The sequence below is a fragment of the Phaenicophaeus curvirostris genome, chromosome 2 (genome assembly GCF_032191515.1).
Source record: "Phaenicophaeus curvirostris isolate KB17595 chromosome 2, BPBGC_Pcur_1.0, whole genome shotgun sequence".
Lineage (NCBI taxonomy): Eukaryota > Metazoa > Chordata > Aves > Cuculiformes > Cuculidae > Phaenicophaeus > Phaenicophaeus curvirostris.
The window spans coordinates 86,767,679-86,780,253 of NC_091393.1; the positions used below are offsets into that span (position 1 = coordinate 86,767,679).

A 12,575-nucleotide genomic window follows, 5' to 3' on the forward strand; every position below is an offset into this window, starting at 1 on the left:
TAAAATCCATTCTGAGAATCTTCTGACTTAACAGAAGTTTCCTTGGGTTACTCTCCATCAGCATCAGATTCCTACATTTGATAGAATTCAAAAGGAAAGGTGGCTTGCCTGAAAGGATACAGGCCTCTAAAGTAACGCAGGTTTATTCCACAAAATCGAAGAATGAAGTAAGATAACAACATTTTATCCCAAGAATTATCTCATGTCCTTCCTGTGTTTGTTTTACATATTTGTTTAAGTGCAGTTCCAAAGTTCAGGAAAAAAAAATATGCTAATTTCAATTTAAATATATTTTACAGCTTTCCCCATAACAAATTTCATCTGCTGTACATCTATTAAAGTTCAAGGACTGCTTATACTCTTCTTCACCTAGCAAAATTCATTCATAAAATCATCAATGACATCAGTGCAGTCCCACCTCTATGTTTTGGCAATGAAATTGTCTTGTGCTCTCTGAGTAACTCTTGAGACTCAAGACATCAAATGTCATGTACTAACAAAAGAAACACAGCCACATCAGAAAACCATTAAAGCCCTACAGTTTGTCAGAACTGTAAATATATGTCTACATTTGTAAGAATACTCACAGATAAAATGTTAGAGTTTTTTATCATTATAGTATATGTTAACATACACTGAACATTTAAATGGGGCAAGACACATACAGATGCCTTAAATTCAGCTACAGTTTTCAAATACAACCCAGACTACTGAGAGTAACTTTAATTTTTAACTATGCACTATTTCCCACTGTTGCTATCAGCATATCAATCAAGTGTATATTATTCTGGTTTGCTCATTTTATTAAAAGCAAATTCAGAGCACAATTGACTTTTCATTTGTTTAACAAGTGAAGAAATATTTACCCTGACAGCCATTTCATTGTAGAAATTCATCTTCATAATAAAATATGCTGTCTGTGAATCAAGGAAAAAAAAAGATGGCATATATTTCAGTTAGACAAAGACAGTGCTCCTATTTTTACATATAAAAGATAAGAATCTTTATACATAATACATAACAAGAGTTCTAGGCTTAGAGAGAATAAAATCAAACTTTGTATTGAAGAGATAGGCTTCCTAATACATAATGCAGGCTTAACCAGAAAAATCTATGGTAGTCAAACTAGGAGCTAATGGAGATATATGATCATAAAATGCTCTCCGCTGAGTTTGATAATCAATGGTGCTCTACTGAGAGTAGAATAACAAAGCAGAAATATTCACAAGTGCTGGTGACACGTAGTATTGTATGATTTATTCACTGGGGTTCTTTTAGCCAAAACTCACAGAAACATAAAAGGAATTCATATTTCAAGACGTCTGGTTTAATGAAAAATTCAAAGAAATGCTGTCTTCAGTCGAAATCGTTCAAGGATATGGATGCAGTGATGGAGCAAAATTGTGCCTTCCAACCATCTGTACTAAATGTTATGTACTTAGCTGCCTCCTGAGTAATCCTTGGGAATTTTGTTTCATTTAATATTCATTTTAACATCATAAAATCATAAATACAATGATACCATGTTACAGTGAATCCCCTGATATAGAAAACATTTCATGAAGTCCTGGTTTCCTTCCAATAAAGTAGAATTCCTCTCATAGTGAACGAATCCCCTATTATACTAAGCAATCACTTGGCAGCATAGGTTATTTTAATGGATACATCACTTTAAACTAAGCTTTCACATCTGTTCCACCCTCTAATTACAAATGCAAAATGAACATAATTCACAATTGTGTCATAAAAAGTAAAATATAAGTACTTTGAATGCAAGAGTATGTCCTTTATTTAGCACAACATGCAGCTTTTATGTGTTTCTCATGTTTTAGACACAAATCAAAGGCAAAAGTGCTTTCCCCTGATATAGTGATTTTCTTCCCCATGGCAAACAGGAATTCACTATAAAAGGGTTTCGCTGTAATTAGTGTTATTTGAATTGCCTAGTCTGATCCAAAGCAAATTGTCTGTGGAGAGCAGCAGGACTGGATTATTTATCAACAGTCTGGGCAATTAAGAAACAGTTGGCTGCAATATGTTATTTACAAATGAACACAATGATGCTACTTCATTTTAAATTCTCTTTCTTCATTACATTAAGCAAGGCATAATTCCTGCAGTTTAATTAAGGTGCATTTTAAATGCTTACTTTAATATCCTACCAATCTACTAATAATAGAAACAGTAGAAAAGATATTTCTTATACAGAAGAAAACTACAGGATTGTTAAAGTTCAAAAAAGTTTCATCTACATGTGTAGATGTATACATACACATATCTATATCTATATACATATATAAACACACGTATATATTTTTGCGGGAAACTCCACCCCAAAGGTATGAGTTAGAACATATAGTGGACTACATCTCCCCTTTTGTCGCCATAAATTTTTTCTGAGTGATACTAATTGTAATACTGGAATGAAATAACGATTGCCAGGTCTAAGTATATTCCTAAATTGTTTGATTAAATTGATACAATTTTACTTTGTTTTCTTTCTTTGTAAGGGAATCTAAGAGTTGCTGCACCATCAAATAGCTAAAGCATATTTTTAATGGAAATTCCTAAGCTTAAAAATTGATAAGCAGATTTCTCAATGATTAGACTAAGCAATCTCTCATACCTTTTGTTTATTCTTCTCATATATGAAGACCGTGTGCACTTAAGTTTGAATCCATCCCATTGAAGAAGCTAAATTGGAAACCTAACATCATTACGCTCTTTATATCATCCATTCTGAAAGACAGTGGGACCACTTTCCCTCTGAGCTTGGCAAAGTATTGAAGAGCTCTGTAATTCCATCTGTCTAATATCTACAGAGATAGTCAATGGCAACTAGGGTCCTAACTTGCATACCTCCCTGAGGTGTGAGAAATCCAGGCCTTACCCTACCACTACTTAACAAGGTCACTCATGATGAAAAGGAAATTACACGCCTGCTTTTAATCAATGTTGTTCTAAATCACAAGACAGCCAAATACAGAATTGCTCATATAGCTGTCTTACAGCCTTACCCTTGTGCCAAAAGCCAAAGCCCGTGTCACTGTCTCGGTCCTTTTGCAAATAGATTTGCCCTCTGTTTTCTAATACTAATTATGATAATGTGTACTAGTTCTGGTGTAAAAAGTGATGGAGAATCCATTCACCCTTATTCACAAAAACATAGCCATAATTTAGTGCTTCAACCCAAGTCTATATTTATTTTCTTTCCCAGTAAACAAAAGATTCTTTCCTGAATTGGGGCTCACTTTTCCAGAAGACTCCTTTCTCGTGCTTAATTGGAATTTCCTGCATTTCAGCTTGTCCCATTGCATTGCCTCTCATTCTTTCACTGGATGCAAATTCCAAGGTGATACTGCAAGGCTGACTTTCTGGGAAGAATTATTTTGCCATGTCATCCACACACAGCACCTCTCCTTCTGAACTATGAAGCCTTTGTCTCTCTCTAATGTTAATATACAGGTCTTCCTATTGGTTTACTTTAACTCTACAATTCCAAAATATATTTGAAGCCATTTGTATATAATCTGGTGTATTATTTCCTACTCTGCTATTTAAAAACATGTTTGTGGATCACCTACAAATGTGATCTGAACCCCAACTGGTGTCTTCCTTTAAACAGTCAATGCAAAGTGACAAATTCAAAGGAGAAGCAGACATTTGATTCAGAGTAAGTTGAGAGAAGGAACAAACACATGGCCTAAGTTGGGAAAAGGCAGCGGATTGTTTTTTAAAGAGCAAATAGGCATTGGCCTAATTCCTATTGGACTGGAACTATTTAAAACTGGTTACTGAGTTGAAGGTAAACTATTGAGGGCAGTGTCAAATTACATCTCATAACATATTCACTTTTTTCAACTGCATCTCCTAACAAAAGTGAGCTGTAAATACGGCCATCATGCATGTTGAGTTCATACGATGACATGCTACAATTCATTTTCTTTAACAAGTGACTTCTTGACTTTGAGAAGTACAAGGGCCAACAACAAAGGAAAACTCCCATGACCTTTGTTTCACCTAGGTCAGTTTCAGTAAAGGCCTATCAGAAATGGGGATCCCTTCCTTCCTACTCTAAAGCTGAGAGACTTTTTAATTAGACTTTCTTCCCTAGCAGTGGAATATGAGGTCTGATGCACACACACAAAAAAATAAACTGTGCCTGTAACACTATTTATTTAACAAATTAAGAAAATCAGCTATGATCACCTTCAAAATAGTTCCCTTCTGAGATAACACACTGCTGCATACAATGCTGCCACTTTTCTGAAAGGCTGTTGAGGATCTCTGCCATTTTTGCTTTCACATCTTCTACTGACAAAAAAAATGGGTTCCTTCAAGCACCAACTTGATCTCTGGTAAGAGGGAGCTAGGTCTGGTGAGTAGGGTGAGTGCCCAACCAGTGATGTTGTGGGCTGGCACATACCAACATTTTCCAACCTAGGGTAAAACATCTGTACTTGGACATGCGTCCACTCATAATGAGTGAAGAGACTGAGTTGAGCCTTATCCAACTGTGACAGGTTAGAACATGTTCTACAACCATCTCTTTGTCTTTCCCCTCCCACTCTTGGTTCCTGATCTATACAGTTAGTCTCCTTTTTGTGTGTGTGTTGGACCTCGTATTCTAAAAAGAAACAGTGATGTACAGTTTGATCAATGTTCTGTTCTTTGCCTGGTTTCAAAATTCCTACTTTCATGCAAAACTTTCAGTATCCAAACAACCAATATAATTAATTTATTAAGAAAACTATGGAAGCACAGTTCTTATTTGTAGCTTGAGATTAATATTAGGAAAAGAGGTTTACACCAAAGCATCTGTGTTTAGAATACAGAAAGGCACATAACTTTAGTCATACAGACACCATCAATAGTTGTTTGGGTTTTTTTATAACTTACCGTATTTTAACAATCAAAGGAAGACACACTAGAGGAATAATAAATTAAATACTAGAAGTGATGCACATATGGACAGCCAATCTGATGAGCCTCAGCCTTCGTTATTTTCCGCATCAGTACCACTCACATTTCACAATTTTGAATATAATCATTAAAATGATTTATTATCAAGTAATCATGGGTATTTTGTGCATATGCTTTGCCTTGTTTGCTGGCAGCAGATACCAATCCAATCATTATCAGCGGACGAATTTTAAAGTAACCAAGTAACCATTTTTTTTTTTTTGTATTTAGGGAACTTTCACGTCAAATATATCATGTTTCATAACCAGAAGTCATTGCAACAGTTATTAGCAAGACTTCAGTACAAATGCTAGCTGATACTTTAAGGTTGCATTAAGCTGCTGAGGAGATTTTTGTTCCTCTTTAAAATATTCCAAAGATTGAGTAAAGATAGTATGACAATGAATACAGGAAATAAACTTGAACTTTATATTTAAGTCCACCTCAAAACATATAATACTGAATATTAATACTGGATATAGCAATCTAAAGGGAGAAAAAGGCACCTTTTTAACCACTATTTCCATGGTTTTCATGTTGGTTTCCAACCAGGCTGTCCTGTTTTATACTCTCCAGACAAGGAGACAGTAGGCACAAAATGAGGCATTTGAGGGGAAAAAAGTGGTTTTCTATGCTGAATGTGATATAATTCATAAGCTTGCTGATGAGATCCTGTTCCTCTAGAGCAAATATTAGATAAGTACTGGTATCTCAGAACCTGTCCAAAACATGGTCTGACTTAGAATGTGTGTTAAATGTGGGCTTGCAAAATGGAAGAGGACTCCACAACCTTGCACTCTCTAAGCAACCCATTCTTGTACTCAATCACGCTCACAGTAAAAAAAGTTCTTGCTTATCTTTCAGTGAAATTTCCTGTATTTCATTTTATGCCCGCTGCCTCTCATCCTGTCACTGGGCACCAATTCCAAACGCCATTGCAGGCAGGCTCTCTAGGGAGAATTATCTTGCCATTTCACCTACACGGCATCACTCAGAACAGTGCAATGGACAGCAGCCATGGTGGTGATGTGTTCATTTCGTGTCTTATCTGGGCACCTCTATTTTTACAAGCTTCATATATACAGTCTCTGAAGTGACATTATTCTGCTTAAAACAGGAAACTGATTACTATCAACAAAAAAATGAGTATTTTAATGTGAGGTGGCCAAAATACAGCTCCTTACAATTTGAAAAATATGTGAAATGGCCATCATCTGATCTTTGTCCTGCTAAAGTCTTCTTAAAGACCTAATGATCAGACACCAAAAACTGACATGGCTGTTACGCTCATCTTGAAAAAAAATAGAAACACATAAATAGCTATGTTTCTGAAGTTAAATTCACCAGTATACAATGTTTTAAGAGTAAATAAATTTTGAACTAGAAGTGACATCAAGAGATAAATTCACCTAAAAAACTGCCTGAAGCATATTAGCCATCTCTGATAAGCATTTGTCTGACCTCCTCTTAAAAATCTCCAGTAGTAGTAGTTCCACAACATCTTTTAGCAGCATATGTCAACGTTTCACATGAAGATGATTTCTTCCCTCCTTCCATTTTCCCAGTGGCTGCACGGATCTTTTCTTTTCATAACGTATTTTAACATATGCTAAGATTATCGCGTGTCTCCTTCCACAGAAGCTTTCCTACATTAAGCAAACCTTCCCTAAACTCAGGGACAATATTCAACTGTAGGCCAGAGGTTTTTTTAAAGCAGAACCTAATCCAGCCACACAGCTACCTGCCCTGTATTCAGAACAAAATAGAAAAACAGGTGTTCTAGATGGTAGACTGAAAACCATAGCCTGAAAGAATGACTCGTAATTTATTAGTTAAGCCAGGTAAATTGGAAGACATAAAATCTTTAATTAGATTACCGATAGGCTTGGGGGAAAAACAGACAAGACTTCAGGTGCACAAGTGCTGCTACTTGAAAACATAGTCCAGTAGGAGGTATGGACTTGAGCCTGTAATATGTGAGTTATTAAGGCTCAATTTTTTGCTTTTTCTTGACTTACTTGTTTTGACTGAAACACAATAATTTAACTTAAAAAAACTAATCAAGACTAAATGCCTAACTAGTTTAAAAACCACTGTAAAATGTTAATATAATTTGATAAACTAGTGAAATAAACTACATATTAAAAATGTAACTGTTTCATGTTAGAGGCAAATTAGTTTCTTCTTAATCTCCTAAACCTGTTAACAGAGGTTTTAGCTTGTGTTTTATCATACACATTTTCTTTCTCCGATACCGTCAAGGGAATTAGATTGACTGTGATCTGCTGTATGCCTTAAGGCAAAACCTCTAATACTTCAAGGTTCATTAAATAAGAAATTTAAACCACTAAAACATAGAAAAGTGATATGTAGACACATTAGGTTATTTTATTTTCAGAATTAAAAGTTCTGCGGAAAAAAAACCATCCTGAAGAGCTTAAATCCTGCAACTGGCATCATGCAAGCAGGCTTCTGCATAAGCAGAGATCTCATTGCTGGTTTGAGGGCTGATACCACAGAGCTGCAAACTTAAATATTGACAAAACTTTCATGACAGTAAAGTTAAATACATGTCTGTGTGTATAAAGAATCAAGTATCAGCTTTTTAATTTCCAGACAAGGGAATGAATTACTTTGTATGTATTCTATTGTATAAAAAAACCAAAGCTTTAAAAAATAGTTATCTACCTCCAACATTTTTTGGAAGTATCTTCTGCTTTGATAACCTCTCCACCACTTCTGTATACAAATCGCCATTTCGTTCAGATATCTAAAATGAAATACATTAACAAAATAAATACCTTGAAACTTTACAATATAACTTTATTTTTTTAATATTAAAACCAACTTACAATGTATTATATCTATACTTATCCCAAACAGATGGCCACTTCAAACATACTTTATACATGTAGATGTATGCATACATACATACTCACACACATACAAATTTACAAACCAATATACACATATATAGTTTGCTTTTCGAAAAAAAGAGTTACTGCAACCTTACCTATACACTATTTCAGTTATCATTAGGAAAGTTTAATGAAATATCCTTACAAATGTAATTTGCATAATAGATGATTGTATTTTCATGAATGGTTTCAACCAATGTATCTGATTGGTTCAGAAAGTTTTCTGTCACATGCAAGTTTTCACAGCTTTACAGTTAAAATATTCAACAAAATCCACAGATAACTGGAATTCTTAGACTACATTTTCACTTTTAATAGATTACACCTAGCTTAACTGTAAATAAATCTTTACTCTGTCCTTACATATACACTTCATTATGTTACTAAAAATTTCATAATTGATATCTCACATTAATTTTGCAATCACTCCTCTGGGACTACCTCGGGAGCACTTACACCACCTAACTATGGACATCAAATTTAGAAGCCTTGCAGTATAGCTAAGGACACTCAGTGAGGGCATTCTTTTCCAGCAGGAAATTTGAAGGACCTAAATTAGAGGGTAATTCAGAACACTGACAACTTCCTATATGGAGCCCCTGCTCCTAAGTCAGACACACCACATCCATTCCTGTAAAGAAAACACTGAACAGGATCACTCTGTACACAGTTGGAGAGGAAATCCTGCTCTGCACTTAACTGATTCAGTTCTCATATGCTCATTACAATTACATTGTTCTTCTTACATCGATCATTACTAAATATGTAATATGTATTTGGTAAAGTATTTCCCTACAGAATAGATTGGCAAGATGGTTATCACTTTCTTCAACAGCATGCTGTTGTTACTCATGTGCTGGAAACAGAAAGGCACTAATCAATCCTCTGTCATTGCAGAGGTTTTAGACATTGATGCCATAGCTGATATTATATTGGAGGAGGGCTTCCTGGGAGGAGAGCATAACCACATTGTTTCCAAAAAATTTATACCAATATTAACATGATATTTTACAGAATGATGTAATTGTACATGATCTCTGTTTTATAAATGGAGAAAATTATGCAAAGAAAGATTTTTTCAAATTACCTAGTCAAATACAGCAGTACAACTTAATTTTCTACATTAAGTTACCACACACTTACTAGGCGATTTTTCTGTAATGGCCACAGTAACAGAGATAATGATTCTATGATTGTACAAGAAAAGTCTCCGCAAACAGCACACTTGAGGGACATCTTTTTTTCCCCCAGACATGCTAGGATTTCTTAAACAACACCATGTATCTGTTCTGAAAATGGATTATTTCCATTTAACTTATTAGTGTCATGCCATTTTAATTTTATGCAGTTCTGAAAATCAAAAGTTATTATCTCTTACAGTGGCACAGCATACATTTAATCCTTTTTAAAAGCTGAATAATGTTGGGGTTTTTCTTCCAAATGTTCCCATTTTATTAAAATCAAACAACACTATGACAAAAATTGGGGGAAAAAATCACTATCAAACTACATTTTAAAAAAGGCTTAATACACTACCTCAGATAGGCTCGGACTCTGCATCCTCGAAACCAGCTCTGGATTCTGACAGCAGCTTTGTACTTGCTCTTTCTGTCTTCATCTACAGATCTAAAAATATTAAAAGCAGTAATACTTGTCAGTATGGTAATTTAGTAGAAAAGCAGGAAAAATCATTCTAAATACAACTTACGGTTGCAATTTGTGATCTTTTTCTCCAAGTTTTTCACTTTTTAATTCTACATAGTTAAATAACAGTGCAGAACAATATCATTTACTAAAGAGTATTGCAACTTGTAGATTATGTAAGGTTTGGGAGAGTGTACTTCTTATTCCCATAAAATACTATTATTTTGTCCTCTCTCCTTCCAGTTGAGGGCAGTGGGCATTCTCCTGGAAAAACTGGCTGTTCTTAGCTGGGATGGGCATACTGTTCAGTGAGTAAAAAACTGTCTGGATGGCCAGTCCCAGGGAGTTGTGTCCAATGGGGCTAAATTCAGTTGGTGGCCGGTCACAAATGCTGTTCTCCAGGGCTTAGTAAAGGAAAACCATGAATCTAAAAGAGACTAAAGAAAATGTATGAATCTGGAAGAGACTTTTCAGAGGATTCAGCAAGCAGTCATTGCTATGATGAGTTTCAATGTTGAGGGGTGGAACACAGCTATGAGATCACCCCTAGATTTTATTTACTTTCTTGTTTGCTTGTTTCAAAATGTCAGTAACTGTCAAGTCTTTGAACTTAAAATTATATCTAATTTTCATGGATTTTTTGCTATTCCATCTTTATTAGGAACATATTTACCAAATAGTTTAATTTTTTACACCTGACACAAAAGGACAATTAGGGTCAATTAGGAGACTTCCTACCTCTGACATAAACAGAGTTCTGCCTAAAGCATGACAGGAATCTTACTAAGATCAGAAAAGTGTTACTAAGAACACGTAAACCTGTCTAACCACAACCAACAGGCAAGATACTACAGTCATCGACCTGCCCTAATTTTTAATAGAAGAGGTGTAGAGTCCTAAAATAGCAAATGCATTATGAAAGATAAAGTTTTCTCTTTTGGGGATTTACTTTAAGGCACTTCAACTACTATGTTCTTCCTTCAGCAGTAATGGCTAGCAAGAGCACTTAGTTTTCACCAGGGTTGCTTTAAGTCAAGCTGCTCTGGACAGTCTGTGTGTTCTATATGTTCTACAGAATTCTGCTTTTAGATCTCGATAGACAGGTGAAGAAAGATTTTTCTTTTGTTTTAAAATGTGTTTGACAGATGGAACTAAATCCTTCAGGTCTTATCATTGGAGGTATTTGCAAACAGGACAACTCATACAACAAAAAAAAGATAATGATAATGACGTCTTGATAATCTATATTCTTCTGCACATTCTGATGCATCAGTACAGATCAGATCCTTTGGGGAATCTGGTATTCCACTGCAGAATACTGACTTCATAGAGTAATTAACTGCTTTCTTTTTATAGTATCGTGTATTTTTGTCTGAATGCCCTCAAACTATTTGTGAATGATGAGGGACTGCACAGATATTACTGACTCATGTTCTCAGAATCCCAGATCTGGCAACTTTAATAGATCTATTACATTATGTAGATAAAGCATCATTCTGAAAGGGATATTAAAGCTGGTTTCTGACTTCAAAACACAAACGCTTCATAAACACTTCAAAGACCTCTGAAAATTTTACACACTTTAATGCCCCAAACTTATTTGTTAAGTTTAAAAGTTAAATAAGGATTGACCTAAATCCCTAAACAAGACATTCTGATTTGTTTCAGGATTTTACTGACAGTTGGGTTGAAGTAGTCCAAGATTTGCACCCTAAAGAATAAAGATCAAATTACTAATCAGCACTTCAGTTGCTGAGCTGAACTGTTTGAAGCCTCTCATTTAAATTCTCAGCTGAAAATCTGAATCTCAAGAAGCTATTGAATAACAGGCTATTCTTAAAAAGGAAACATTTCATTTTTTGAAAGCTTTGTCAAAATAAACCAAACCCCCAAACATCAAGCATGCTGCCCTCCAATGGATTTCCATGTCTGGCTCAGTCTTCTCTTTCTAACCCGAAATATGTGAAACACAAGCACAGTGTCCAGTAACTGATGCTTGTTTAGTGAACGGCTGTGCATGCAGCCACAAGAGTACAAACTAAACTTCAGGGAAAGAACAGGAAAACATAAGACTTTATATGCAGGCAGGACTTGAATACTGTGTAAATTTAATCAGCATTTGGGAGCATTGCTATTAATGCTAACGATGTTGTAATTAAATTCTAAACAAATGATTCTTTAATTAATGAAGTGAAAAATAAAACTACAACTATGCTAAACATACTTTTTTTGTTTAAGCATTACATATACAGCAGCAGCAACAATACGGGTGACTAAAAGGGTTTACAGGACAAATCTTATTTACGGGAGAAACGCAATATTAAAATAGAATAGTTTGGGTTGGAAGGGACCTTAAAGATCATCTAGTTCCAATTCCCTTGTGATGGACAGGGACATGTCCCACTAGATTAGGCTGCCCAAAACAGGTCTTAAAACATTTTATTTCCTAAAATCTGCTCTGGGAAAAGCTGGCCAACACCGTCTTAGTAGTCAGAAAACTCATAAATGCAGAGTCCCACTCGGCAAAGAAAAGGGCAACAGGTGATCCGATCAATCCACCTGTTGCTGTCTATACAGGACATGTTGTATCCTCGGTAGATAATAAATATCTCCTTTACTAAGCAGAAAAAGACAAAACATGTCCCAGGTACTTAGAAACTCAACTCACATCATCTTATTTAGAAACTCAGATCAATTTTAAACAGTAGAGATAATAAACATCAACTCACTGAGAAGCCCGGCGGGGGTGGGGGGGGTGGGGGAGGGTGGGTTTCTCTGTCAAGTAACTGAAATTTAAAAAAACGGGAGGGCGGGAAGAGGGGGGAAAAAAAAAAAGAGGTGCTTTCAACAGGTTAAGCAGCACATCCAGGAAAAGTTCCGGTATTGACGCAGGAAGGCAGGGGCCGCTCCATCGGGATGTGTGGGAATCCGCCTCGGGAAGGGGCTGAGCTCCGGGGCTCAGCGCCTCTCGGGATTTTCCCGAGGCTCCTTTCCCCTTAAAATTAGCGGGGAGGGAATGGGGAGAGACACACACTATTTGCAGTGCATAAA

At 35.7% G+C, this 12,575-nt stretch overlaps 1 protein-coding gene across 3 annotated transcripts in view; it reads right to left on the reverse strand.

Annotated features, from left to right (window-relative positions):
• Positions 1-12,575, reverse strand: part of SPATA17 (spermatogenesis associated 17) — an 89,635-nt gene that overhangs the window by 76,141 nt on the left and 919 nt on the right. For 2 of the 3 annotated variants that reach the window (XM_069851017.1, XM_069851016.1), the window contains exons 2-4: positions 9,417-9,506; positions 7,651-7,732; positions 867-917 (exon numbers count right to left, since the gene is read on the reverse strand). In XM_069851017.1, coding sequence (XP_069707118.1) covers positions 867-917; positions 7,651-7,732; positions 9,417-9,506 — 223 coding nt within the window. The remainder of the gene's footprint in view (positions 1-866; positions 918-7,650; positions 7,733-9,416; positions 9,507-12,575) is intronic. The other variant, XM_069851018.1, reaches the window with a different exon arrangement.